Source organism: Sardina pilchardus, chromosome 22 (genome assembly GCF_963854185.1).
Source record: "Sardina pilchardus chromosome 22, fSarPil1.1, whole genome shotgun sequence".
In the NCBI taxonomy this organism is placed as follows: Eukaryota; Metazoa; Chordata; class Actinopteri; order Clupeiformes; family Clupeidae; genus Sardina; species Sardina pilchardus.
This window is the reverse complement of record NC_085015.1, coordinates 24,247,243-24,275,227: the sequence shown is the minus strand read 5'-3', so window position 1 is coordinate 24,275,227 and position 27,985 is coordinate 24,247,243. Positions and strand designations below refer to the sequence as shown.

General features: G+C 49.7%; 3 protein-coding genes and 1 long non-coding RNA gene across 5 annotated transcripts; 1 reads left to right on the top strand and 3 right to left on the bottom strand.

Moving 5' to 3' along the window:
- Positions 1 to 1,257: 1,257 nt before the first annotated feature.
- Positions 1,258 to 5,717, bottom strand: gjz1 (gap junction protein zeta 1). 2 transcript variants are annotated; one of them, XM_062526566.1, is made up of 2 exons: positions 5,624 to 5,717; positions 1,258 to 2,544 (listed from the first exon to the last, which is right to left on the bottom strand). In XM_062526566.1, exon 2 carries the CDS (start codon positions 2,511 to 2,513, stop codon positions 1,806 to 1,808), a length of 708 nt encoding a protein of 235 aa, XP_062382550.1. In that variant the 5' UTR covers positions 2,514 to 2,544; positions 5,624 to 5,717; the 3' UTR covers positions 1,258 to 1,805. The 2 variants fall into 2 exon arrangements, with proteins under 2 accessions (XP_062382550.1, XP_062382551.1); XM_062526567.1 differs by lacking the exon at positions 5,624 to 5,717 and adding an exon at positions 4,904 to 4,978.
- A 663-nt stretch (positions 5,718 to 6,380) lies between these two features.
- Positions 6,381 to 10,265, bottom strand: znf668 (zinc finger protein 668). Its single transcript, XM_062526752.1, has 2 exons — positions 9,753 to 10,265; positions 6,381 to 9,197 (listed from the first exon to the last, which is right to left on the bottom strand). The coding sequence occupies exon 2, from the start codon at positions 9,179 to 9,181 to the stop codon at positions 7,217 to 7,219; it is 1,965 nt and encodes a 654-aa protein (XP_062382736.1). The 5' UTR covers positions 9,182 to 9,197; positions 9,753 to 10,265; the 3' UTR covers positions 6,381 to 7,216.
- Positions 10,266 to 10,359: 94 nt separating this feature from the next.
- znf646 (zinc finger protein 646) lies at positions 10,360 to 20,664 on the top strand. Its single transcript, XM_062525796.1, has 4 exons — positions 10,360 to 10,510; positions 11,498 to 14,666; positions 14,909 to 16,126; positions 17,044 to 20,664. The coding sequence occupies exons 2-4, from the start codon at positions 11,722 to 11,724 to the stop codon at positions 18,059 to 18,061; spliced, it is 5,181 nt and encodes a 1,726-aa protein (XP_062381780.1). The 5' UTR covers positions 10,360 to 10,510; positions 11,498 to 11,721; the 3' UTR covers positions 18,062 to 20,664.
- Positions 20,665 to 20,909: 245 nt separating this feature from the next.
- LOC134069750 (uncharacterized) lies at positions 20,910 to 27,692 on the bottom strand. Its single transcript, XR_009936849.1, has 5 exons — positions 27,517 to 27,692; positions 23,952 to 24,047; positions 23,486 to 23,632; positions 23,165 to 23,218; positions 20,910 to 23,068 (listed from the first exon to the last, which is right to left on the bottom strand). It is a non-coding gene; the product is annotated as an uncharacterized LOC134069750 (long non-coding RNA).
- Positions 27,693 to 27,985: the final 293 nt, after the last annotated feature.

Below are 27,985 nucleotides of genomic sequence, written 5' to 3'. Positions count from 1 at the left end.
ACGACTTTGAAAAGCTGAAATGTTTCTCTCGCAGAGAGACTTTTAACACCTGTCAGAGACAGACACAGTTCCAAATGATTTTCATAATCAACTTGGAGAACACAAAATGCTAATTCATCACACAATGTTTGACAAACAGTTTATTTTGATGTCAACATAAGTAGATTGAGATAAGTGACTAGAATCGAGAGTGTGGAAAGAGTGAGAACAGAAGCCGTGCTGTGAATTTCTAGCATCCTAATTGTGGGTATATGAGAAAACAAGACACACACACACACACACACTCACACACACACACACATAAAAAACGGTCAAATAGGGTGACTTGCATGTATGCAGTGGGCGTGATCATTTATATAATATGTACAGAGGACGCCCAAAGTATATGCTCTGCAGCATAGAGCAGAGGCGTGCTGCATGTAACAGCAGGGCAGAGAGCAGAGTAAACAACCCGAGTAGGCCTATGCACTGCTGCTGACACCATCGCTCAGAGGTTAGGGCGGGGTTCAAATACTACACCAAGATGAACAAACACGCCTGTCTCAACACAGGCGCGGCTCCGCTGGGCCCGCCGCTAAGCCCCCCGAGTCTCACCTAACGCGGCGCCTTCGTCTCAGATTACAGCGACACCCGACGTGGCATAGGGCCCCGTCTCCCTCGCTGTAGCATCTCCTCCCTATACTAAATGCTTTATGACTCTCGTTAAGCTCTAGTTGTGAAATCAGTGCCTCTCTGACTCTCTCTCTGTCTGTCTCTCTTTCTCTGCAGATGGCGAGGTGCGTAAGTGTGCTACACAGCGCGAGTGCGATAGCACAGCGCCGCAGTTTGTGGAAAAACACTGCTGCACGGAGGATCTCTGCAACTGAGAGGAGAGGCCTTCATCGCCCGCGTGCGGAGAAGAGTCATCGCGTTGCAACGATTATGCATGCAGTAAATGAAGCATATAGGAAATGTAGCATTCTGCCTCTGTAAGAGATGCTGATAGTGCTGTTCTCACTCTGGGGACGGCTGTTGGTCACGTGTGAGACATGTAGGTCAGAGACAATGTGTCCTGGCAAAGATGATTAAAAGAAGGAGGTGAGACAACACTCAGGAGGACTGTCTGTGTGTGAAGTTTTCATCTGGCTGCTGATGTTATGAACAAGTTTGTGCTTGACTGCATTTCTCTCTTCTCTCTCTCTCTCTCTTCTCTCTCTCTCTCTCTCTCTCTCTCTCTCTCTCAATTTTTCCCTCCCTACGGATATGTGTGGTGGTTTTTGATTTCAGCGAGCGCATTCAAAGTGGGTAAAGCCAAGTTTTTTTGGTAGAGGGACTGACTCGAGAGGGTATTTCAAGGTCGCTGAGACGTAATCCGGCAGTTACACCGAGCTCTTCCTCATGTAACACCAAGCGCATTCTTTCACACCCTTACCAGAGGGCATCGATTCTCCTGAGTCAGAAACACCATGAGGCGAGGCCATATACTCGCAGAGCGCGCAAAGCGAAGAACCAGTTTAGAAAATCAACTAACCAACAGTCTGCAGCACAAACGTTTCATCTTTAATCTCTAAACGTTAACTTTCCACACACAATGCATATATGGTAACAGCAACAATATAACAGGATAATAATAACAGCACAATGTATCAGTATAATAACTAAATTATGATGAGGCCTAAAGCACATAGAACAGAAGTGCTGAGTTCTTCATTACAACTGGAAACTCACTCTGCAAAACCTCTGATTTGACTCACTAAACTCCTTCTACTGGACCCCCATATGGATACAGAACTTTCCAAATACTAAACTTTACATAGTATACCCTATTACAGAACACTATCTCTCTCAGATCCACCACAGTTGCAGAGGTAGTGCATAACAGTGTACAGAAAGAATAGGCAACTGGCTACTATGACCAGACCCGAGATGGACACCAGGGCATAGATGGACATGGCCTTCTCGGGCGCGGCCCTTACTACACACCGCGTCCCCTTGCAGACGGCAGCGTTGCACTCAAAGGGCTCCGATGTCATCGTGGGCAGGTTCCACTGGAGCAGGACGTAGACGAACAAGGCCTCCACAGCGATACGTAGCGCCACGCTCAGCAGGTAGAAGAGAACGGTGGCCTTGCTGGCGTGGAGGTCGAGCATCATGATCTCCTGCACCTCGGCCGCCTGGCCATCGGGACCCTTCTGCTTGGCGCTACGTTTACGGGCGGAGGCACGCAGGTGGGCAGAGAAGAGCTCCATGAGCAGCACGGAGAGCAAGACGAGAACGAAGAGGAAGTTCCAGGCCACAACCCCCGGGTGCTTGAAATGTTCATTGAAGCATGCACGTGTGCACAGGCTCTCGCGAGTCGTTTCGTTGCAGCCAAAGTCGGAGTCCAGCTTGAACCAGGGGAGCTCGGTCACAAACAACACCACCAGGCGCACGGCCACAAAGCCGAACCAGAGGGTGCGGGCCTTGTAGGTGGTGGTGGTGTCCACGGCAGTGCGAAGAATTGGGATCAGGCCGGTCACGATAGCTGCTGCCATTGCCTTGTGTTTGAGTGTCTTCCTGTATTTTCTGTTGAAGTTTTACATGGATTGAAGCAAACCATCACAAACAAAATCCCAAAACACATATTAAAATCAATCACAATGTACTAAAGTGGCATGGCAACATTTTAGAGTCATACTGGCATGCCAACATTTTAACATATTAACATATTGAGTGAGACATACAATAACATATATTCTGCACCTGTCTTAGGCACCTTACATTATTCTAGAAATGCTCTAAGAACCATACCGATTTCTCACTCTACAATATTACCAAAAAATAGAGGACATACTGTATGTGCACAGTATTTAAAAACATATATAGAATGTATTTGTAGTTCTGGTTCCAATCCGATTTATGTCTGAAGCCACCACTGGATTTGTTGTAGCATTGTAATGACCAGTCTCAGGGGGGGTCAACTATTGACTGAGCAATCATTCTCAGGCCACTGATGAGCATGCCTGGCCAAAGCTGGTCCATCTGTGATGAGGACCTTGAGATCAGCTGCTAACATCATCCAAAAACTGAGCCTGCGGTGTCAAGAGCATGCATCTTGGCAAAGTGCACTGAGGGGCCATCTGAAACATGTGTCTCCGATTACCGTTTTCATCGTACGCCCAGGTGGGGAGAACTTTTTCAGTGTGAAATAAATGACCAACGTGTCAGAGCCAGCACCAGAATCAGCAGTGCCGCCGCTGGCCTTTTGGGTGCCCTAAGCAGAACTGCTTTGTGGTGCCCCCCTCCCAAGTTTGATGCTGTTTAACTTATAAATGGTGCACTGTTAAGACTTAAGAAATTCCATCAAACAAAGGCTAAGGCCACTCTTTATGTTATAGTCCATTTTCCAAATCACAGTGAGTGCAGCCTGTTAAAGTAGCTACCCTCTCACGATCAAGACTGTACACATGGTCAGGGCGTCACTAGAAATGCAGGCCTAACTCTCCTGTTGGTTGTTTTTAAAACAAAAAAGTCTAAATAACCAATGGCTGATATGATTTGACAATGTTTGGGCCATGCTTAGATAATAACCCTCACAACATTAAATATCCATCCTATATAACAATAATATAACGTAATTTTCAGTGCAGGTTAGCTAGGTGAATCTCCATTGAATTTCCGCATAACAGTAGCCTGACGAGCCAGACCCACATCAAGATGTAGGGTCTGGACACTCACCGTAGACAGGGCTCAATCGGAGGGGTGGGATAAACAGTTGTCTTTCAAATTCCCTCCACGCAATAGGATAACGCTAAACGAATCATCTTCTTGTTTTCAAGTAGCAGGATGCGTAACCTTCCCTCTCCACGCAATAGGATAACGCTAAACGAATCATCTTCTTGTTTTCAAATAACAGGATGCGTTACCGCATGCCAGTCACCATTATGTTAAGCCCTGTGATTGGCCCGCTGGTGCTGGGGGTTCTCAGCTCCCTAGCTCTAATGGATTGTTGCTAGACTGCCCCGCCAGCCAAATTACATTTGCTGCCGCTAGGGGCGTCTAGATTTCTAGGCAGCATAACAGTACAGGTAAGCACTATAGACCTCTGAAGTTCGCCTACAAAAAAGCCACCATCTTTGCCCAAATAAGCTTGATCCGGTATCTTGAGATTTTTTCCATGGGAAAATAACATGGGGATTTTCAATAATCGCACCTGTTAAACACTCGCGGGGATGATGACATTTGAAATGCAGACGTTTTTCACTACACAGTTTTGTCCACTGCCTTCTAGTGGATACTGTGATCTTCGGCAGGTGAAGACGGCACACTTTGATCTTTGCTACCCCAAAGCTAACTTGCAATGCAACTTGCCATAGGCAGTTAGCTTCAATTAACTCCCGGATCTCCTTATATGGGCAAAGATGGCAGCTTTGGATCCTTTTTGTAGGCGAGCTTCAAAGGTCTATGCCCTATTGCATCTTTAAAAATTAGCTTTCTCATTCGTTTAGACATGTCACCTGACGATGCATTCTGGCAAGGATAATGGTCTCTCGTCGGCATTTTTCACTTAATAAATGAAACAAAACTTAATGAAAAAAACATCGGAGGCCTCTGTGGAACGGTTATGACTGGACCTAAGCTATGTGACACCTGACGGTGCATTGAGGCAATGTTAATAGTCTCCTCAGCTAGTTTTACTTAGTAAATTCAACGGAACTTGAAGAGAGAAATACCGAAATTCCGCTCTGTTTGGTAGATACCGCCACGCTTTCAGTTCGTAAATTGGTCGTGGGAACTCCAAAATCTCATAACCAAAAGGAGATATAAATTATCAACAGCGACAAGGCAGCTCGCTCTATCTCTATCTCTCTCTCTCTCTCTCTCTCTACCCCTCCATCTAGTGCGCACTCAAGATGCATTCCCAATTAAATGAAAGTAGGCCTACTAGCATAACGTTGAAATGATCTGCTGCATAGTGGAGATTGAGAAGATCCATATCATCATTGCATATAACATGTTGTTGCTGAATTTTCACATTGTAAACGATCAGAAGAATGAAGTATAGCCTAAATCTACTTATATTTATTGACTAAATGTCGGTGCCCCGATGCGCCCCTGGTAGGCCTACCCCACGCACAGTGCATGCGCGTGGTGGTAGCGGCGGCACTGAGAATCAGCCAGGTCCATCAACAGCTTGCTCCTCGATCATTATACTACTCATACAAAGATCTACTGGAGGCCATAAACACCTTCCTCCCCAGTCATTATCACACTAGTAATACAACGGTCTACTGGTGGCTTGGACTGGACCCAGAACAAGAAGTACATTTTAATAGAGTTCCTGTATCTTCTGGTCTTATTCTAACAAAGAGAAATTGATAAATAGGGTATGCAGTCATAATAACATTGTTAAAATGACAAACCTAATGGGTGTGTTAGACTTCTGCAGTACACACACACATAGAGAGAGAGAGAGAGAGAGAGAGAGAGAGAGAGAGAGAGAGAGAGAGAGAGAGAGAGAGAGTGAATAACTATTGCTAGATTTTTTTTATGATTAAATGTTTGTGGTAACAAGGAAAAAACTAAGGATGTAGAACTCACTACCCTCCACCCACTCCAAAAAAAGATCAAAGACATAACATGGGAAAAATGTGACCAGACTTACCTTGTGTATAACGATGCCTTCCTGAGGGCCAAAGAGCGCGTTCATGGGCGTGCTGCTCTTCAACTTCTCTTATTTAAAGGATGATGAACTGCATACATCATCAGTATTGATATTGTTTCTCACACAGCTCACAACTCCATATTGTATAACACACTCTCAAGAGAAATGTGGAACAGCATTATATCCAATATTCCAATATGTGGTTTAATGTTCTGTCTTTCTCAATATGGGTCACTTTCACACTAAAAGTATGCTCCTACGTTGTAACCCTGCATGTATGATATCTGTACTGTTCCTAAACATGGAAGGCGCCAGGGTTGATGTCACTTACTGTTGTCTGTTTCGCGACAACAGCCTCCTGCCACTGTTACTCATCTATCCTTTGCTGTTGAATTCAAACCCTAACTATTTCCTTGTCTAGTTAGAGCAGCTGATAGATTTTTAGGGTGAAGTCATGCTGTCTCTCCTTTGATGCACATCAATCAAACTCTGTTATTGATTTTTCCTACCATTGGTCTGACTGGGTCTTCATTCATCTGTGGCATCAAAGTTACCATCAGAAAAATGTTTTTTTCCTTTTCTTTTCTTTTCTTGAACATTCATGCCAAAAAAGCAAAATTCAATTGATACAGTAATTTTGGACTAATTTGAGATCTTGTTTGAAGATAACTGAACTGGCATTGTGAGACCGCACAAAAAAAAGAGAAAAAAAACGGTGTAAGAGAAAAACATAGAAACAAGAGATTCTTGTGTGACTTTATTGTGCTAAACAACAGCCACAACTCATGACATCAGCACAGTTTTACGAGTGCCTGACAGATACAGCGCATTACTGCATTCTCGCCTCACTTAAATAAAAATGCCCAAAAAGTGGGGAAGGAGCGGGAGAGATGATGACATCTCCATTTCATATAAAAATATTTTAAGTACAACACATTCAGTGACTTCCACAAGGTCATATTAAATATTTGTATATACTGGTCACCTTGGTCACACAAAATTGAAAATGTGTGAGGAGAAATCATGTTTTCACTACATAGGTTACTTAATATTCCTCATCCATTCACATCACTCATTCTCATTTTTAAGAAATTGATTCTGAACAACCAAAACATAGCCATAAATTAACGCAGTCTTCTATAAAACAATCCCGTTATGCTTTAAATCACAGAAATAAAACGGTACCAAGTCATTCACATAAAAGACCGGAAATGTAAAACGGGTAAACTGCAAACACTGCTCTAAACTATGTCGGAGTGCATCTGCATCTTGGCTATGCCATTATGCGTCACCTTGTCACCATTCTGAGCACTTATGAAACTGGCCTTTCTGTGTAAGATGTCACTGCATATCTAATCACCCAGCAACTTCACAGAACTCCTCTATCCAGCTCAACCAGCATGGAGTCAAAAATCACTTAATAGTGGAAATACACTGTACATGCACATTTTTGGTCAACTCTTTTTTGTCATCATTTTGTATTATATGAACGTCTGTGTGATTATGAGGTTGTTTAAAAAAAAAAAAAAATGTGGAAGGCCTCATGCTTTGAAATAATTAATGGGTCCATTGACAGTCCACCGTCAGGGCCCCTTAGAGTCCGTCATCCTTGTCGATGTATACATGCGTGGGCACCGTCTGAAACGCCGACACTGGCACCGCCACGGGCACAGTGAGGGAGATGGTGGGCTCGCCCACAGAGGGGGACACGGCGCCAGGGGAAGACGACGAGGGCAGGGGCTGGGTGTGGGCGATCTGGCCGCCGGCGGTGAGGTCGGCGTCGCGGTGCGTGCGCAGGTGCTTGCGCAGGTAGGCGGCGAACAGGAAGGCCTTGCCGCACACCTGGCAGGTGTGCGGCCGCACGGTGGAGTGGATGCGCTGGTGCTTGCGCAGGCCCGCCTTGTTGAGGAAGGCCTTGCCGCAGCTCTCGCAGACGTGCGGCCGCGGCTTGGGGTGCATCTTCTCGTGCTCCTGCAGGTCGGCGAGCTGCACGAACTCGGCCTGGCAGGTGGCGCACACGTGCGGCCCCAGCGGCAGCGCCACCACGGTGGAGGTCGGCGGCGGCGGCGGAGTCGTGACGTGGTAGGCTTCGTGCGCCTGCACCTCCTCCCACGTGCCGAAGGTCAGGTCGCAGACGGCGCAGGAGAACTGCGGAAGCGTGGGGCCCGTGGCGAACGGCTGGGCCGCCTCGACCGGGGCCGCCGCCGCCACCGTCTCCTGGGGCCGCTCGGCCACGTGCGTCCGCTCGTGCTTGCGCAGGCTGGACGACACCACGAAGGACTTGAAGCACTGGTCGCACTTGAAGGGCCGCTCGCCGGTGTGCACGCGCCGGTGCTTGTTGAGGCTGGAGCGCTCGGCGAACGACTTGCCGCACTCGGTGCACGCGAACGGCCGCAGGCCCGTGTGGACCAGCATGTGCCGCCGCAGGTCCCAGGACGCCACGAAGGCCTTGTCGCAGTTCTGGCACTTGTAGGGGCGCTGGCCCGAGTGGACCCTCTGGTGCACGGCCAGGTCGGCCGGCTGCCGGAACCGCTTGGTGCACTTGTCGCAGACGTAGGGCTTGAAGCCCTGGTGGGCCCTTTGGTGTCGCCGAAAGCTGGAGGGGTCCGAGAACATCTTGCCGCACTGGGGACACAAGAACGGCTTCTCGCCGGAGTGCGTGCGCAAGTGGGACTGGTACGAGGAGCGCTGGGTGAAGCCCTTGTTGCACAGGCCGCACTGGTAGGGCTTGTTCTGCAGGTGGATGCGCAGGTGGCAGGCCAGCGAGGAGGAGCGCGAGAAGGCCTTGCCGCAGTCGGAGCACAGGTACGGCTTCTCGCCCGTGTGCGAGCGCTCGTGGTTCTTCAGGTCCTTGAGCTCCGTGTACGTCTTGTCGCACTGGCTGCACGAGTACGGCCGGTGGCCCTGGTGGTTGCGCCGGTGCTTGCGGTACACCGAGGGGTCGGCGAAGCTCTTGCCGCACTCGGCGCAGAAGTAGGGCTTCTCGCCCGTGTGCGAGCGCTGGTGCACCTTCAGCTTGGAGAGGGTGGGGTAGCTCTTGGAGCAGTGCGGGCAGGAGTGTGGCCTCTCGCCACTGTGCTGGGTCATGTGGATGCGCAGGCAGATGGCCTGCATGAAAGCCTTGCCGCACTCGGTGCAGACGAACGGCTTCTCGCCCGTGTGCGAGCGGCTGTGGTTGCGCAGCTCCGTGTGGGTTTTGTAGGCCTTGTGACACTGGGGACACTGGAACGGACGGTTGTCAGAGTGGGAGCGCTGGTGCTTCGAGAGCTGGGCTCGGCTGGGGAAAGCCTTATTGCACTGGACACAGGTGTGCTGTCCTTGCCATTCGAGCCATCCATGCTTTGAGACCTTGTGGCTCCGTAATGCTGCTGGACTAGAAAATGCTTCCTTGCAGGCAGCACATTTATAAGAGGGTTTAGGTTTGGGAGGTCTGCCTTTGCCTCTCCGTCTGGTGGGCTTCTCCTTGACTTCCTCTGGGTCTTTGGAGGCCTCTTTATCTGCAGGTGGAGGCGTGTACTGCTCTTCAGTGGGCGGACTGCCTGGCTGGGGTGATGCCATCTCTATTCTATTATTGCTGTGGGGGAAAAAATCAAAAGTGTACACATTTGAATGTAACCCAGTTTATTTAGAAATTGCGAAATTATTGATAACGGCTTAATTTATTTGAATAGTTTACAAATACAGCAATTATGTAATGTAAAAGTGGATTGATCCGTAGATCGGGGCGCACACAAATAGGCCAGTCGATTTAATTCATCAGAATAAAGATAACTCAAAATGGCCGGCATTAGGACCTATGGGACAATTAGGCAAAAATGCTTGTTGTGGGGGAAGTTAAGAGGAAAGAAGACGAAATAAGGTCTAATACACTGCATGGCATTTCACCGTCATGGTTGGACACAGATACACAAATATGTGCTAACCATCAATCATTTTGTGCATATAATAAACGTTATGACAGGCAAGTCTTTTGCCTTTTAGCCAGCTAGCCTGACTCAAAATGGCTGGCTTTAGGACCGGCTGAACAAGCGTATTTGCGCCCTACTGTCATCGCACGGGGTGGAAAACAGATCTGATGCTCTAAGTGTTTAACATAACCTCTTATACTGCAATAAATACAATTCCTTACCTTTACAGCCAGTGATCTGATTTAGAGAGATATTGTTAACAACCTCAAAATAAGGTCAATATTTGTTTTCTCTGCGAACCACTGAGCGACTGTTTTAGGCGAGGACGGCTTTAGGACCATGACGAAATATCTGTTTCAGTGCGTCCAACTGTACACTGGTGCCGCAGATCCATTGAACTTTGGGCAGACGTTGCTTTTAATATCTGAATTACATTAATACTTTAGAATCAACGCAAAGGGCAGTCTATTTGCACAACAGAATAAACAATCCGGAGACACAAACTGAAGAAAAGGGAGGAGAGATGCACGTCTGGGGAGGGATGGTGGGAGGAGAAAGCTAGTTAGCTATCGCTAGATAGCATAGCAGAGAACGTTAGCTTCTATGCACTGAGTTAATTTCCAGTTGGACTTCTGTGCTGTCAAACTATTCATGACACGCTGAAGAAAATGTCTCTTTGAATCAACTATGTTTTGATTTGACATTCTGCGTTGAATTTGCGTGCCCAATAACTTGTCTCTGTCTGTAGAGCATTTTGGAAATTACTGGTGGTGTTATAAAAATGGGGACGGATTTCCGCGATGCACATTTCCTGTTTCCTAGCAACAAGAGCAGGAAGTGTGTGGAATGGGATGGAAAAAGACAATTGAGCATAGAACGGGGACATTGATAGCAACTCGTCCCGAAAGAACAATGGAACGTGATACACAAATAATTTAACTCTGGACTGAATATATGCTGATTTTCTCCTTAAATTGTTGTAAGTATATATCTATACTAATACCGTCAAGCAAATTGAAGCCACGACATTTGTTTCGCTAGCTAGCAAGTTAGCTTTCACCAGCTCGTTGGTCAACGTTAGCTAATATTAGCTGGCCATTGGGTTAGCTAGTTCTTACATGCCCAGCTAGCTGGCTAACACCAAGGAGCGTTAGTTAATTTGACAAGTTAAATCCAGTCAAAAGTTTCTTAATCGTCAGTCTTAACAAATACACTTGTGTAATCGTTTACTTTCGTTGCCATCTGTACACGGAGATGTGCGGTTTGCTCGGTGGAGCCTTTCAGAATGTTTTATCAGGGGGGAAAAACGTACATGTTCTGTTTGAACAGCTAGCTTGCCCGTTAGCCACAAGCTAATTGTTTACTGTGTAAATAATCTAGCGCTGCCATTGTGCTAGCCTCCATCCCAATGCGCTACCTAGCTGAATGGCTAAAAGAGTGTCAGGGAGCACAAGTAAGTTCTGCAGTCGGCTGTGCCGGTTTTCTATATTGGGACTAAGGCATACCGTGACACCGCTAACCATCGACAATACTATTTAACGAGTCAAATTAATTTGCGCGTTCGATTATAATTTTGGAATTGAATGAATGAGAAATGCTTAGCCTGTGGCTGGCTAACTTTATTAGTTAGCCGCCTGTTGTGTAATCAGGGAGGGAAAGTCTACATTTTAACGCATTTTATCGTAGATATAGCTGTACATAAATGCAATCATTTGCTGTAACTAAGCTAACAGTGACATTAGTTTTCTGTTTCCATAGTGTCAATTACAAGGCCGCTTGGCCGTGCATTTTTGTAAATTCGCGTGGTAAGCGAAGTTTAAAAGAGCAGCCTGATGTCAGTGACTTCATGGAACTTTCATTTCGATGACTCACGAATGTGAAGCGGTAGTATGATTTCCTATGTGCGCTGCGTTTAGCTGACACACTCATCGATAAAGTTCTTTCTGTTTTTTTTTTCTCTCAACAGTTCTCCTCTGGTGCCTGCACCCGTGTTTCAAACGGTTTTCCCGTGGAGCGGATGTGAATGACTGACCTCATACCTCTTGCATGTCGCCCTCCCTGTAGGGGCATACTGAAAGTTACTGTAGTTGACCTGCGAATATGGATCCTTTTTGTTCTCTGAAGTGTTAACCACCATACTCTGCGAATGAATCCTGCTGGCAGCACCAGCACACCTTCAGATCATCTGTAATGGCTGTGCAAGAGCCAGTACGGACCAAAGGCTTTTTATGCAAGCACTGTGGTATCGTGTGCTCCAACATGCCCAGTCTTTTGGAACACATGGACACCCACCTGGAGTCGGAGGAAGACCGCAAGTTCAAGTGTGACGAATGTGGGAGAGGCTACAGGCATGCAGGCAGCTTGGCCAACCACAAGAAAACGCACGAGGTAGGCTCTTTCCAGTGCCCAATATGTGCCAGGCAGCTGTCGAATAGCTTGGCCCTCAAGAACCACCTGCGAATCCACACGTCTCGCAAGAAGTACTCCTGCATGGACTGTGGGAAGGCATTTAGACTGGCAACCCAGCTGGCCACTCACCAGAGGGTCCATCGCAACCGAGAGGCCAGAGGGTCAAGCAGCCGAAGGGGCAGCGCCGAACATGGCCATGCCAGCAGCCATGAGGACCACGACGAGCTGCATTACAAGGATGAGCAGAGTTTTGATGTAGTTCCTGATCTAGAGCCTGACATGGGCCTGAACCTGCCTGTGGAGGATAGCTTCAGCGACAGCGGCATGCCAGACATCCTCCCTGGCTCTGCCTCTAGCGACAGGGCAGCTCCCGAAGACTCCAGCGACCGTCCTTACAAGTGCAACATGTGCGACAAGACCTACAGACACTACGGAAGCCTGAACAACCACAAGAAGACCCACACAGTGGGCACGTTCGAGTGCACCATCTGCTTCAAGCAGTTCAACAACCTCGCCGCCCTCAGCAGCCACCAGCGCATCCACAGCAAGACCAGGGGACGTTCCAGCGCCGGGGCCACCCCACCCACCGCTGCCTCAACCCCCACCTCCGCCACCGCTGTCGCCACCACCGCCCATCCTGAGAGGAAGCAGGAGCAGGCTGCGGGCCCGCAGCAGAACGGCAACGCGGCGGCCGACGTGCACTTCTGCCACCTCTGCCAAATGGCGTTCCCCAACGATGACGAGTTCCAGGACCACATCCTGCTGCACAACTCCTCCTCGGTGTCCTTCGAGCTGCCCGTGAACATGCCCGACGACGGCGGCTTCGCCTACAGTGCCAGTCAGTCGCCAGAGTACCCTCCATCCAGCGACACCCCACCCATGCCTCCCCTGCTGGACAAACAGGAGGACTACGGGCAGCCGGTGGGCTCGGCCGAAAACGGCCAGATCTACATCCCCGACCCGTTCCAGGACGAGCCGCCCATGCTGAACTCTCAGGGTACCCACGGTCTCGACGAAGCGGCGGTGGACCCGGCGGACCTCCAGGACGACCTGTCGGCCAACCATCAGGTGAAGGAGGAGGAGGAGTCGTCGCCAGACGGCGACCGGCGCTTCAAGTGCAACGTCTGCAACAAGAGCTACCGGCACGCGGGCAGCCTCATCAACCACAAGCGCTCGCACCAGACGGGCGTCTTCCAGTGCTCCATCTGCCGGAAGAACTACCCGCACATGGCAGCCCTGCGCAGCCACCACCGCATCCACCGCGCCCAGACCTCCACACTCAGCCACAGTGCCGAGGGCGACTGGCTCTCGTCCGAGCCCCAGACGCTGGAGAACCAGCAGGGCGGCTACCCCCTCTCGGAGGGGGACGAGGAGGACCTCGGGGACGTGCTGGACCTCCCCGAAGACCTGCAGGACGAGCCGCACCTGCTGCCCGAGCACCAGGGCACGGACGACGGCCACCACCACCACCACCATCACCCGGGCCACCAGGACGAGCCCATGGGCTACCACGAGCAGTACGACTTGCCCTACCCCCCGGAGGAGGAAGCCGCGCACCTACCTCACGGCGGTGAGCCCCTCATGGAGAGGCACATGTGCGCCGACTGCGGGAAGACGTTTGGCGACATCGCCGGCATCAAGTCGCACGCGTGCCCCCTCCACCATCACCGCCAGCAGCAGCAACAGCATGGCGCCCTCACCAACGGCTCGGGCAGCCACGTGAACTACCAGGGCCAGCACCTTATCGGCGAGTCCGGCGCACCCGTCGGCTACGAGGGCCACGGCTCGACGCAGGGCTACTACCCCGAGCACCACCCCCACCACGGCTACCACCCGAACATGCACGGCGGCGGGATGATGGGCGGCGGCGGCTTCGGCGGCGACGCGGAGGAGCACGGCGGCATGGAGGACGAAGACGACGAGTACGACGGCGGCGGCGAGGAGGAGGAGGACGGCGAGATGTACCACTGCTCGGTGTGCGGCAACCACTACGCCAGCATGCGGGCGCTGCGGAGCCACCTGCGCGGGCACACGCAGCTGCACGGCACGCCGTCCAGCTCGGGCCCGTCGTCCATGTCCTCGCTGGAGGCCGAGAAGGAGGAGGACGGCGGCGGCGGCGGCGGAGAGAGCCAGCCGGGCGACGGCAGCCTCATCGTCATCTGCAGCACGTGCGGCGAGAGCTTCACCCGGAAGCAGGACCTCGTGGCCCACCAGCTGCTGCACACCCAGGCGTCCGCCGAGCCGCCGCAGCTGCTGCTGCCGCCACCGCCGCCGCTGCTGCACCCGCCGTCGGCCCAACGCTACGGCGCCAACCAGGAGAACCCGCTGGCGCCCAAACAGGAGCCGGCGAGCATCATCTGCGGCAAGTGCGGCGTCTCCTGCGTCAGCTACCAGCACCTGGACAGCCACCCGTGCCCGGGGCGACGAGACGACGGCCTCGTCGCCGTCGACGACGGGGTGAAGAGCGAGGGCAAACCGGACGGCGAGCCGTCGCTGGGCAGGAGCGGCGGCGCCGCCGCGGGACACCTGGACGAGAGCCAAGACCGGGGAGGGGATCGCCTCTTCAAGTGCGAACAGTGCGGACGTGCCTACAGGCACGCCGGCTCCCTCCTCAACCACAAGAAGTCCCACAAGACCGGGGTGTTCCGCTGCTACGTGTGCCAGAAACGCTTCTACAACCTGCTGGCCCTCAAGAGCCACGAGAGGACTCACTTTGACATCAAAAAGTAAGTCAGACAAATAATCATGTCATTTAATGGAGCAGTAGTCATCTCATATACTTAGAAGTTAGCCTACAAAAATCAATGCAAGAGCTTGTACAACTTTCAATTGTATTGTATTAGTATTGAGTGGTGCAAATGAAGTTTTATGATGGTAATGTAGTTTATTATGATTCATGATTTATCTTGATTAATATGATTTATAATTTCATTTATCATTAAATTGTCTTCTTTTTTTTGTCTCTCAGGCACACCTGCACAGAGTGTGGCAAAGCGTTCAAGATCCACAAGCAGCTGCAGAACCACTTGCGAGTGCACGAGGAGAACAAGGCCAAGATCCAGGAGCTCAACAAGCAGATCCAGACGCTGATGCAGATGAACGGCGAGCTGGCCCAGAACGGCCTGCGCCTGCGCAAGGCCCAGAGACGCAAGCGCCGCCAGGCCCCGTCCGGCGACGGAGGAGTCGGCGGAGTCGGAGCAGCAGCATCAGCAGCAGGCCCCAGCCCGGAGAAGGACGGCCAGGGGGCGGCGGGGGTGCAGTCCCCCCCGCCGGGGATCCAGGACCCCAACGACCCGCGGCCGTACGTCTGCAACCAGTGCGGCCGCAGCTACCGGCACGCCGGCAGCCTGGTGAACCACAAGAACTCGCACAAGACGGGCGAGTACCACTGCTCCATCTGCAACAACACCTACTCCAACCAGCTGGCCATGAAGAACCACCTGCGCATCCACTTCGGCCTGAAGAAGCACGGCTGCCAGGCGTGCGGCAAGGCCTTCCGCGGCAAGAAGCAGCTGCTCAACCACCGCTGCGCCGCCAACCGGAAGAACGCCGACGGGCCGGCGCGGGGCAGAGGTCGCCGGCGGCCCCGCGAGCCCACGTGCAAGCGCTGCCGCCTGACGTTCCCGTCGGTCGAGGAGCTCCGGGCGCACGCCTGCACGGCGCCACCGGCAGTCGCCGCCGCGGGGAAGTCCGGAGGAGGCGGCGGAGGAGGAGGAGGCGGCGGCGGTGGCGGCGGCGGCTTGCCCCGCGAGGAGCGCCCGTACAAGTGCGGCATCTGCGGCCGCAGCTACCGGCACGCCGGCTCGCTGCTCAACCACAAGAACACGCACAAGACGGGCCACTTCAGCTGCGCCTTCTGCGGCAAGCCCTTCTCCAACCCCATGGCGCTGCGCAACCACACGCGCATCCACACGCAGAAGAAGAAGCACGTGTGCCCCACCTGCGGCAAGGCCTTCCGCCTCTCCAGCATCCTGCACAACCACCTGAAGATCCACGCCCGCGGCGTCTCCACCTTCGGCTGCCCCACCTGCGGCAAGACCTTCCAGGGCCGCTCGGGCCTCAAGAGGCACCGCTGCGTGAGCGGCGGCGGAAGCAGCAGCGGCTCCGGCGCGGGGGGCAGCGGCGGACGGGACCCCCGCAGGGCAGCCGGCGGCGGCGGCCAGGAAGGAGGCGACAAGTGCTACACGTGAGTCACCGGGGGGGCCGCGTTTGAATAGCAAGGGGTCACCGCACAGTCACAGGGAAATTGGCTGAGTAAGCCGCGCGTGGGCGTTTTATAAATGTTACGTGTTCTTTTTTAGAACCCGGCTAATCGGCGAGGCATTCAGTCGTGCCCATAAACAGTTATGTAAATAAGCATTTACACTCGTCAGTGCTTTACATGTAGCTCCACAGATGACTCGGATAATCTACATTTCATCCGTGTATGTAGCGAATGCCGGCGAGAATTAAAAACAGTAGAACAGGGCACTATCAGTTGAGCTCTAGGAGTTAAGTGGAGCTACAAAAGGCCAGTGTTCACTTTATTGTTGCTTTTAAGTGGGTTTGGCAAGTTTGATGCCCCCCCCCCCCCCCCTTCTCCCAGCAATCCTCTCATTCCCTGGAGCAGAGAGCCAAGGCTGTGAACTCGTCTGCTCTGTGGCAGGGGACCCAGTGTGCCTCCGAGCCAAGTTAGACTGGGTGTTTCCCGACTCGGCAGTAAAATTCATTGATTAGAGGCAGATTGTCAGGAATATCTTCCCTTATGGGTTTGAAGTGCTGACATTTCAAGCTGAAATGAGAAGCTTTGCTTAAAAACCCACACATGCGCACGCAGCAATCTCCCCCCCCCACCCCCCCTCCTTCTTGGCTCAGATTTCCCGGCCGTATGCTTTTTATGTTATAGCGGCAGAGTTGAAGTGTGGTTGTGTTTGACCTCTTGTCCTCTTTTTTTTCCTCTTCCCTCCGTCTCTCCCTCCCTCCCTCCCTCCGTCTCGTCTCCCTCTCTCTCTCTCTCTCTCTCTCTGGTCTCTGGTCTCTCTCTCTCCCTCTCTCTCTCTCTCTCGTCTCTCTCTCTCTCTCTCTCTCTGGTCTCTCTCTCTCCCTCTCTCTTGCCCGTGGCAGGTGTGACCAGTGCGGCCGCTCCTACCGGCACGCGGGCTCGCTGCTGAACCACAAGAAGACGCACTCGTCGGACCTGCTGCACTGCTCGCTGTGCCTGCGCACCTTCGCCGACCCGCTGGCGCTGGAGAGCCACGCGCAGATGCCGCGCCACTGCTGTCCCGACTGCGGCAAGACCTTCTGCGAGTTCGCCCACATGCAGAGCCACATGGAGGTGCACAGCAAGGGCCGCCCGCTGCCCGGCGGAGGGGCCGGGGGAGCGTCGGGGTCGGGGTACCTCCACCACCCCCACTCCCACCACCAGCAGCAACTACACCCGCACCACCCTCACCATCAGCAGCAGCAGCAGCACCCGGGTCAGGCCCAGCAGGGGTACCCTCCCCCCGAGAGCATGCCCATCGAGGACGAGCTGGACTGGAACTCGGGGATGGACCCGCGGATGGGCCTCCAAGGCGGCCTGCCCAAGATGGACCAGGTGTTCGGTCAGGTCCACGGCGGCGGTGGCGGCGGGGGCATGAGCAGCGGCGGCAGCAGCGTCGGCGGCTACCCCGGCGACCTCCAGGATCACGGTGAGGGCGGCGGCGGCGGGCCCGGTGGCGGCGGCGAGTCGGAGAAGAGCCACGTGTGCGAGCACTGCGGCCGCGCCTACCGGCACGCCGGCTCGCTCCTCAACCACAAGAACAGCCACAAGATGGGCTCCTTCTTCTGCTCCGTGTGCCAGAAGGAGTTCACCAACCTCATGGCGCTCAAGAACCACCGGCGCATCCACACGGAGCCCAAGCGCTACCAGTGCCTGGAGTGCGGCAAGGCCTTCCGCGTGTCCACGCAGCTCATCTGCCACCGCCGCATCCACACCAAAGAGAAGCCCTTCTCCTGCCTGCTGTGCGACAAGCGCTTCTCCAGCAAGTCCAACCTGCGCCACCACCAGAAGATGCACCAGAACTCGCAGGCCTCCTACGAGGCCTCCTTCGACATGGACCCCAACTCCTTCATGGGGCTGGGCGTGGACCCTTTCCTCTGAGCTAAACGCGGGCCTAAAACTGCGTGTTTTTTTTTTTTCGGGAGGGGGCGGGTTGCAGGGGGGGTTGTGTCTTTTAGTCTTGACTGTACACACTCTGTGCTCCAAGGGAAGATGTATATCTATATATGAAAAAAAAAAGGTAATGCTAGTCACCAGATTGCCCCCCTTCACCCACCCACCCCACCCCACCAACCCTTCCTAACCTCCCTCAGCTATACTGTTAAACAGGCTGATGCCAATAATTGTAAATCAGGTTAGTCTGCTGGTCCTTCTCGAGCGGCGTTCAGGTGCCCCATCCCCCCAGCCCTCTAGATGCCTCTTCGTCCCAGAGGGACTCCTCTGGGGGTCCGGCAGTGCAGGCTTTTCATTAGGTGCAGTCAGGCGTAGTAGCCCCCCATTAGACTACCTCTGGTAGGGACATTGACACTGTAAAAAAAAAAGCTCCAGAAATCACGATGACGGTGCCTGACTGACTCGACTCACAGACTGTTTCTTTTGTTTTTGAGTTTGAATGTGTCTTTTTTTTTTTTTTTTTCGTTGTGTTCCTGTTATATATTTTTTTTTAAGGAGTGCACAAATCCTTATGAATTCAATGGTACTATCTGAAACCCTCTTACTGTAGTCTGGGGGGACGAATGGTCTCGAGACTTACTGTTCCCTCTTACCTTAAACCCCCTTTTACCCCCTCACCACAACCACCACCACCACCACTACCACCACCCATGCTGCCTCCAGACGTAGAGTCCGACCGATGCGATCGCTCGTGAGAACCAAACAACCTCGATGGGAGGGAGCGAGCGAGCGGCAGACAGACAGCCACAGCCCGTGCGTGGCCAGTTGATCTGGCAACGGCTTTCGAGGGGAGAGAAAAAAAAAAGTCAAAGGTGCTTTCACGCTGAGGGGCGTGGTGGCACAGGAATACCGCGGGGCTATCCCGCTAATCCCCGTGGAATGTGCGAGACGGCTTCGGCCAGCTTGCGTGTGTCCCCCCCACACCCTCCCCCTCCCCCCCAGGAGGCCTTCCGTTTAGCACTTGAAGTGCTGATGGGCCCCATCAAGGAGACAAGGAGAGAAGGTACCGCGTTATTCGACCATTAGTTTGTCGCTCACGGGGAGCTCACGTTTTGCCCAGTGCTTCCTTTTTAGCTTCAGGTCCGTGTGTCGTTCATCGTAGCCTGTCCTTTCTCTTTTCCGTTTTTTGTTTTCTTTCTTTCTTTTCTTAAAGAAGATTATATATGTATACACATATAGATATATGAGTAACAAACTCCCGTTAGCCCTGGCTGTGAGTGCAGTATGGCCGGTGTCTCCGCAGTCTCGTTGTGGGCAGCGCTGTTGACGTGCTGTCAGACAGCAGGAACAGTTTCACGTGTGTGTGTGTGTGTGTGTGTGCGTGCGTGCGTGTGTGTGTGTCCCCGTCCTTCCATCCTTCCCGAGCGTTACCTTCGAGATACAAGATATCAAGTGTATTTATTTATTTAAGAAAGACTATTTATACCCCACCTTTTAATGTTTTGTAAGACTATATCAAGAGTCTCGGCTCTGAGCATTTTTAACTCTGGTATTCCACGTGCATGTTTCGGATGTGCTCTTAAGTCCACTTCGGATTGATTGTAAATGAAAATCATGACGCCTTGGTAGTCTAGAGAACGGCTAAGTCCCAACTAAATACACATCTCTCAGAACATTTCAGATTGGTGTCTTTTTGCAATAATATTAGTATAATGATAATGATTAATAATAACAATAATGGTATTGTTAAGTATTTTTCCCGCAGTGCGTATTTTAAAAAGACTCTGTTGTACTATATCACTGTTCTTTTTTTTTTCTTTTTTTTTAAATTTAATCTTGTGCAAGTATTTTCTTTTTCTTCACAAAAACTATTACTGTCACGCACAAGATGAAAAATATGTATGTATCTTCAAGTGTTTGTGACGACCTCACAGTTGTCTGTGGTGGTGTTGTGCTTTAGACATCCATGATCGGTCGGGCTCTATCATTAGCAGGATGCCAATGGAAGAGGGGACTTGTAATTTCAATACTGCTCAGGTTTCACACCTTATTAAGGAGAAGAAAAAAAACATAACATAAAATGTAAACATTGTATTTGGTTATATAAGTATATATAAATATATATATAAACAAGACTTCTGTTCGGTTCTCATCCGAGACGCACAAAGCATCATGTGACAGATTCTGCGAAAGATGGTGACGCCAGGCTGCATTTCTTACATGTGCCATTTCCTACCATTGTACTCAGATTAAAGTTGCTATTAATAGTTTCCATTCTATGCCTATATTCATGTGCTTACTGATTTTATTTAAGAATAGGAGTTCAGCCCTTTGTGTATCAATGGCTTCAAGTGCATTTCAAACTCCAATATAAAAAAACTGACTTCTGAAATGTTAATTGAGACCTCTTCTTCTCTCTATCTCTGCAATCAGTTGCATATATCTTTAAGAAAATATACAAAATATTTATTTTTGTTCTTTTGTTGATCAATGTTTTCTCTTTCTTGAGTAGAGGACTTGCAAATAATGTTTATTTGTAGACGGTCATGCCCTCACTTTCTTGAAATAAAATAAACACAGTGTAAAGACCACTGCTCTGGTGATCCTTTTCTGCTACTTTCTCACACACCACAAGGTGTACTTGTTCTTCGTGTCACAGCAGATTTTACAAGGCAAAAGGTTAAGTGTATAATGAAATCGTTAGGCTTGGCATTTTCTCCAGTTGGGAGGAAAATCATGCAAACTGACTGTAGTAGAACTGAAAACCTGAAAACTGCTTCTTTATCCAATACAGACCCCCACAAGCTTTTACCAGATAATGAAAGACACTTATCAGTTTTCCATATAAACTTTTTTAATGTGTACAAATACATGTTCTACAGACCCACCATAGGTAAACACTGATGCCATGGTAACAGCCGTCTAGGTTTGGAGAGGGTGACCTAATGTAAACCTACCCTTCTGCTTCACATTGTGACATCTGGGGATTGTTTCCTTGTGGTCGGTATAGTAACAATACAGACACTGCACAGCTGTGGCTTATGTTCTTATAAAAATGGGAGAATATGCAAACAGTACTGCTACTAAACTGATAAAAAAATCGAGTCATCTGTCAGTAACGTGAGTCATCTCGCCACGCTTGGCAGTCTATGTGAAACTAGGGCTTTGTGCTTCAATAACTTGGCCCATCCTCTCCCTCATGCTGTACCCCCCACTCCCTTCACCCACCATGCATACCACTACACTAACGTCCCGGTCGTGTTTGTCGTGGTGTCGTCAGACACACCAGCTTAATGGTGTGTGCTTCTGACGGTTGCAAAATGGGGTGTGCTTTTTTTGTTTTCTCCTGCACCAAACTGAGACATTTAAAGTCATTGTCAGACTAGCTGACCAGCAGTTCAAAGAAAAAATAATACATTTTTAGCTTTAATTTGCTTACACATATGCTTATCTGAATGACCCTGCAACGAGAGGATGCACACCAGTGGCAGTGGTTCATGCCAACAACACCTGCCTGACTCCTGACTAAGGCACTATGTGACTCAGGTCCATTTATCTCTGCTGGGAAGACTCAAATAGCCGTGTTTAGATTACTGCAGCAGACTCAGTGACAGCGCATAGCTGGCCCTTGCCGAGGTAGGCTGGCCTTTTGAGGAAGGCCCTTCAAATCTGTGTCTGATGCACTTGCACTTGAGAGGGGGGAGGACATGTGAACTGTGGAAGCCCCTGAGGCCTGACAGCCCGACACGGCGTTACCTTGTGCCGACAGTGACAGATAGCCACATCCCCTGCCCTGGAGAGGGACGGGGGAATTGAGGAACTGTGGCGGTCTGCGGGCTCAAGAAGATGCGTTTTCTGCGGCGAGCTGCTTCACTGTCCTTCACGCCAACACCCTTGTGCACCCTCACTAAACTTCTTCTTCTTCCTCCCAGTATTCTTGGCTATTTCACGGCGTGCGTGCAGCTGTGGCAAGCAAAAGGGAGTTGAGGGATGTTGTTTTTCCTCTGCGTGTCCCTTGAGGCACTGATGCTACGCACGCGCGTCAGAATCTCCAGAATTTAACAAAAAAAAAAAAAAAGGCACCACAGGCAGTCGTCACGTCAGTGTCAAAACTTTAGCATACATCCAGACTGTGAGGTCGCTCTTGACAACGTGTTAAGTGCATACTGTTAAAGCATGGAAGTAGCGTATTAATACTATGACCTATCAAAAGACAACTCAATAAAATATGTGCTATTGCTCAACTTTGTACATTCAAGAAGCCATGTGCCAGACTAAAGACCAGGGAATGTCCCAGAGGTTGTTTGGGGTTGGTAATGCAGGTTAAAAAGTTTAAGAAAGCCCTTAGATTCAAAATAGGTTGTCGCGAGAAAAAGGCTGCTAGTTTTTAAAGTAGTCTCAAATGCCTAACAGTATATGAAATACCATAGAGCAGGGTCAGGCTGATATTAAGAGCACTTATCTATAGGGAATCACAGCTCTCCACACCACTGAGCAAAAACAGAGTGTGATTCTGTGTGTGTCTTGGGGGGGGGGGGGGGGGGGCTTACAGACTAGACTGGAAAGAAAAATAAATTAGGAACAACATGGATTTTCTAGCTCCAGGAGAATCCAATGAGATGATTGCACTCGGAAGGGCACATCTGCCCCCCCCCCCCCCCCCCCTCGACCCCCCTCCCACCCCTCAGGGCTAGTGCTGGGTGGCGAGTGAGGCTTGAGGCCCCACTCCTTCTGGGGGGGGTCCGTCTGGCAGGTCCTTGGCTTGGCTGGTCCAGGATCAGTCCATACTAGTCTTGTCACTTAAAGCTCTTGAGCACATCTACATGTCAGCTACCAGTACAATAAATAGAATAGTCAAATATCACTACTCAAAGAATACTCTGTGGTCGGAGGCCTGGCCTCGGTGGCCAGGGGGGGGGATTGACTGGAGTAACAGTTCACCGATGCGGAGCTCCCGGTCCCAAGCCCTTTGGTTCCTTCACACGCAGAATCAAACTGCAGGGGAGAGGTGAGGAGGGTGAGTATTACATTAATTCACTATTAATGCTGTTAATGTTTTATAGAACGTGTAAGACCAGAGTGAGTGCATACCAACTTGGGGCAGCTACAAAGGGTAGAGTGGTCCTGTGGTCTCCTCAATAGGCTCTGGGGAAAGAGTGAGATAGAGAAGTTAATATTTAATGTTCAAATAACAGTTTCAATTTCCTAAATTATGCATCGCCTGCAGGGCACCTTTGAGATGGATTCTGGTTGAAAATGTACAGAATATAAATGCGTGGTAGTGCTTTTTTTTCCTGCACACAATCAAAAGCCAATCGTTTTACATTAAATCTCCACTCATAGACAGGCAGATTCCTGGGAGAGATGCATGTGTAGCGTCATTGGACTTTGTGCATGACATGTGACCCTCACCTCGCAGGGTGCTTCTCTTCGTCCTGCACTTGTGAACCAGCACACCGATGACCAGCCCACCGAACACCAGCACAGTGGCCAGCACAGAGAGGCTGGTGATGGCCGCCAGGCGCCAGGCGTCCGACGGACCCGGGTGAACGCGAGTACCTGGACCACGAGGTGGACATCAGATCAGACATCAGCCTCTACACATCCCACTGACCGTATGGCATGCAGTATAACACTAGTGGTCATTTTAAGCCTGTCTGTACAGATATTACTATACATATTATATTATTTACATACTATTAGATGATGGATCGATAGATACTTTATTGATCCCCAAGGGGAAATTCAATTATGACATAATTATAACCTAAAATCATGTTTATGTAAAAAAATATATATATTATGTATTAGATCTGCTATATAAAATGTAAGACTTTGTTGTGGATATTTCACCAGTTGTATTTTACACTTGACTCACATTTTTCACATGATGGGGTTTTGGGGTACTGCTGGCAAGAGGAGCAGGGAATGCACTCGTCAATGTCAGGATTCCACACTTCTGTTGGCCTGCATGCTGTAACATCAAAAGACAGGTAAGCTTTAATAACCAATGTCTACAGAAATAATAACACAGACAAACCTTCTGCTAGTCCAACAATGTTCTACAAAGTGACATTCTGTAATTGTAAATGACACAACTGTGAGCAGCTCAACTTGGCAAGACAGTTGAATGAAGTCACATCGTGTTCACATCTGACACCACAGCTCTTGTTTCAGCTGTGCATTTTTTTCAGATGATGGGTTACGTCAGTCAGAAAACCACAAGGAGGATGACTGCTGCAGGCAACTGTTCTGCAGGTAATTAACTAGAGAATCATCATGTGGTGACAATCTTGTCACGGTGTCTCTCTCGCATGGTGTGTCTTGTTCTTCAGAATGACCTCGGGAAATTCCATTGAGGTGAGGTATCTGTTGCACTTGCTGGGAAACCAAATTACTCATGGTGGGAGTACGCAAGCAAAGCCAAAGATTGTTTTTGAATGAGTGAACCAGAGGTTCACTGCAGTTGTGTGTGTGTGCTCGGAAGACTGTGACCACCACCGCCCGCCGCTGACGTGAGGTGCTGAAAAATCGGTTGGTGTGGGAACGAAACACTTTTGCTATGGAGTGGGGAGGGGTGGTATGGAGGGGGAGGGCAACTTTCACTGGAGTTTGACCTCCTGTTTGGCGTACCTGTGAGCAATCTGGAGACACAGGCGCCTTCACCTCAGAAACCACAAGCATCCGGCTCTAAGCCATATGCCCTTTCGAGTCGTGTCAGACACAAACAGATGTGATAGAGATCTGCCCTGCGGACATTACAACGGTGACAACAGGACGCGAGTGCGAAGAGGCTTGCTGCAACACATGGGAAACAGTTCACAGCTAGACTGTGATTTCTGACCAAATGAGCTATTTAGAAACATCTAATGTATTATTTACCACTTGCCTTGGGGTGGTGTTAGGTCAATGAGCCACAACTACAGGATATTTGAGATGAACCTATTACTATTCTAGCATTCTGTTCTTTAATTAAAGATTTAGCTGCTTAAATTTAGGACTAGCACCTGATCTACTCAGCTACTCCACCTGTCCTGAGCAGCATGGCCACACTGTTATTAACAGGTCACATCACATGTGAGGTGGACATCACTGTTGGTGACATGACGTCACTTGTTATCTACCTTGATGAAGGCTAATTAGGGAATTCCAATTGACCATGTTGATGGCTATTCTTATATTTAGATCTGTAAGTAAGGGATTCCCTGCTGTTTGTGCAGCACATGGTGTCACCTGTTATCTTCTTTGACCAAGGTGCATGACGTCTTCCTGTCCTGATTAGTAGATTATATGATGGAACCTTCTGGTCTGAAGGGTTTCCCTGACTTAGAGGGTTTCCCTGTCTGTCAGTAAGGATTTACCTGCCTCCTAAGAAGGGCTTCCCTAGTTTTAAGTAGGACATGACGTTGCTAGACGTCACTTGTCTATATGTAGGTTAAAAAGTTTCCATTTTAGATCAACAGGCTAGTATTCTTGTTCAAGTCTTAAAAGTGTTTGTCTTTATGCAGGACACTGTTTGAATAGTTTGATTTAGTTCCCTGACCATGGGTGTTTAAATGAACTGGGCACAATACATTTGGATACGACACCAATAAAACGCTATAGTCTACCAGTTTACCTCTCTCTCAATCATGAAGGCCAATAGGGAACTCCAGTTTATGGCTATTCTTAGATTCAAGTCTGTAAGCAAGGGATTCCCTTATTCATGTAGCACATGTCATTGAGATTAGTAGATTATATGATGGTAACTCCTGGATTCAGGTCTTGAAGGGTTTCCCTGCCTTGGAGGGCTTCCCTGTCTGTAAGTAAGGATTTACCTGCCTCCTAATAAGGGCTTCCCTGGTTTTAAGCAGGGCATGACGTGCGTTGCTTGAAGTCACTTATCTTCATGTAGGTTAAACAGTTTCTATTTTTGATTTACTGACTATTCTTATTCAAGTCTTGTGTTTGTCTTTATGCTGGAAATCAATGCAGTTGCCTGCCCATGGCTGTTGAACTGGGCAGGCAATACTGAATAGGATAATTTAAAGGCAACATTACAACAATTTAGTTGATTTAATGTACAGCTTGATTTAAAAGTAGGCCTACAGCTTGAAATAAAACGTATACCGTAGTAGGCTTAGTATTATTGGTCATAAAACCAAGGTGGAGATATGTTGAGCTATAACTCAGTGAGGTTGCTCAGCAGAGCCTAAAGTGATAACTGAAACCCTTTCTTCAAAGTACCAATCATACAAGTTTCACATTTCCATTTGGCCTTTCGAACTATGTTATATTACTAACTTGTCATTTGGCACATTGGGAAGATGATGACAGAGCCACAGTCGTCTCTGAGACTATGACTGTGTGGGATGGCAGATTTGGTGCAAATCAAACTGCAGTGAATGAAACTTTGATATTACAACCTGTCATCATAAGCAACAGGAAGGATGACATACACCACAAACGTTCAGATATGACACGATCTAAAACCAAATACTGTGTTTGCATGGAACACTTTCAGCAGTCACTTGTTCTTCCTTTTTGACGATACGCATGGCCAAGGGTGACAGACCCCATGTTGACATTGGGGAGCCAACGACTCCCATTAATCAGCTTGTAGGGGACCTAATATTTGAGTGTTTTCTGTGCAACTAGGCATTTTTAGTAAAGGGGTGAACAAGATAAGCAGACAATATTATAGTCTCAGTCTGAAGTTATCAGAGCAAAATGAGCACAAACATATGACCCCTCACTTGAATCAGTGAAGACAACATGCGTCGGCCGCCGTGCACCAGATTTCATTTTCACTTTAATACATTTCCCGGAATTCACCATGCAAAACTACAACCACAGGAACCGCGGGTATTCTTGCGACCGAGAAACTCCAAACAGACAATTCTTTTATATTGTGGGAGCCAATTCCTCCGGATGATTTTAGTCCAAGGCCATTTCCTTTCCCTTTTGGAATACACATGAACTGTGGGAAAATATGAGCCGCTCGCTGTTCCCTGTTGTAGGTTGGTGAGCAAAGGCAGGAGAAGTGGGACAGTGTTCATCATCTGGACCGGGATTAAGAGGTCCCGATGCATTTCAACTCTGGGCATGAGACCCGGTGAAATAAAGGGATCGGAATGCGGAACCGGTGGGAGCACAGGCTGAAGGAAACGATTTTGTCCGAGACTCCACCAGCGTCATTAACTCCACTGGAGTTGCCATGCTTTCCCATGTATAAGACAAGCATAACCGCGTTCCCAAAGTCTATTCGTCTTAAAATTTACCCTGCTATTAATGCCGTACGTTGGCGTAATTCCCCCACCTCGTAATTCAGGAAAACGTCTATAACTTTCAATAGTCTACACTCTTTATAACAGTAAAACAAGTTTTAACTCAACATTATAGTGGCACACAACTCACAAAGCAGTTGTAACTCAGCGGATACTTTCACAGGCAAGATAGCTTACCTTGCGTGTTTACTCCGTTGGTGCTGGTTGCTGCCATTAGGATGATCCCACAGAGCGCGCAGAATATAGTATTCATATCCATAGCTCTTGAGAAACACTCACGCAAAACCTGAAATTTCATCTGATTAAGAAGCCACAATGGTTTTTCACCATGGCACGGCCTGCGTTTGAATGACTCACCCAAAGTACTCTCAGCCTTGTTTTAATAGCGCCCACACCCACGCGCTCGTATGAGTCATTTCCTCTAGCCGCTGCACTGTACTGAGAATCTGTATGCTGCGCACGGCTTCGGGAGAACTCTCGGTAGGTTACATTGTAGTTTAAAGGGAATGTATCAGAAGACGGTCGCTTCCTCCCAATGTTTACTGGCGTAAACGTTCGAACTTTTGTCAGCCTCTGATTATGGTGTGATAAACAAAACTCGATCGCTGTGAATTCATGTTATGTCAACACATTAATAGGATTAAGA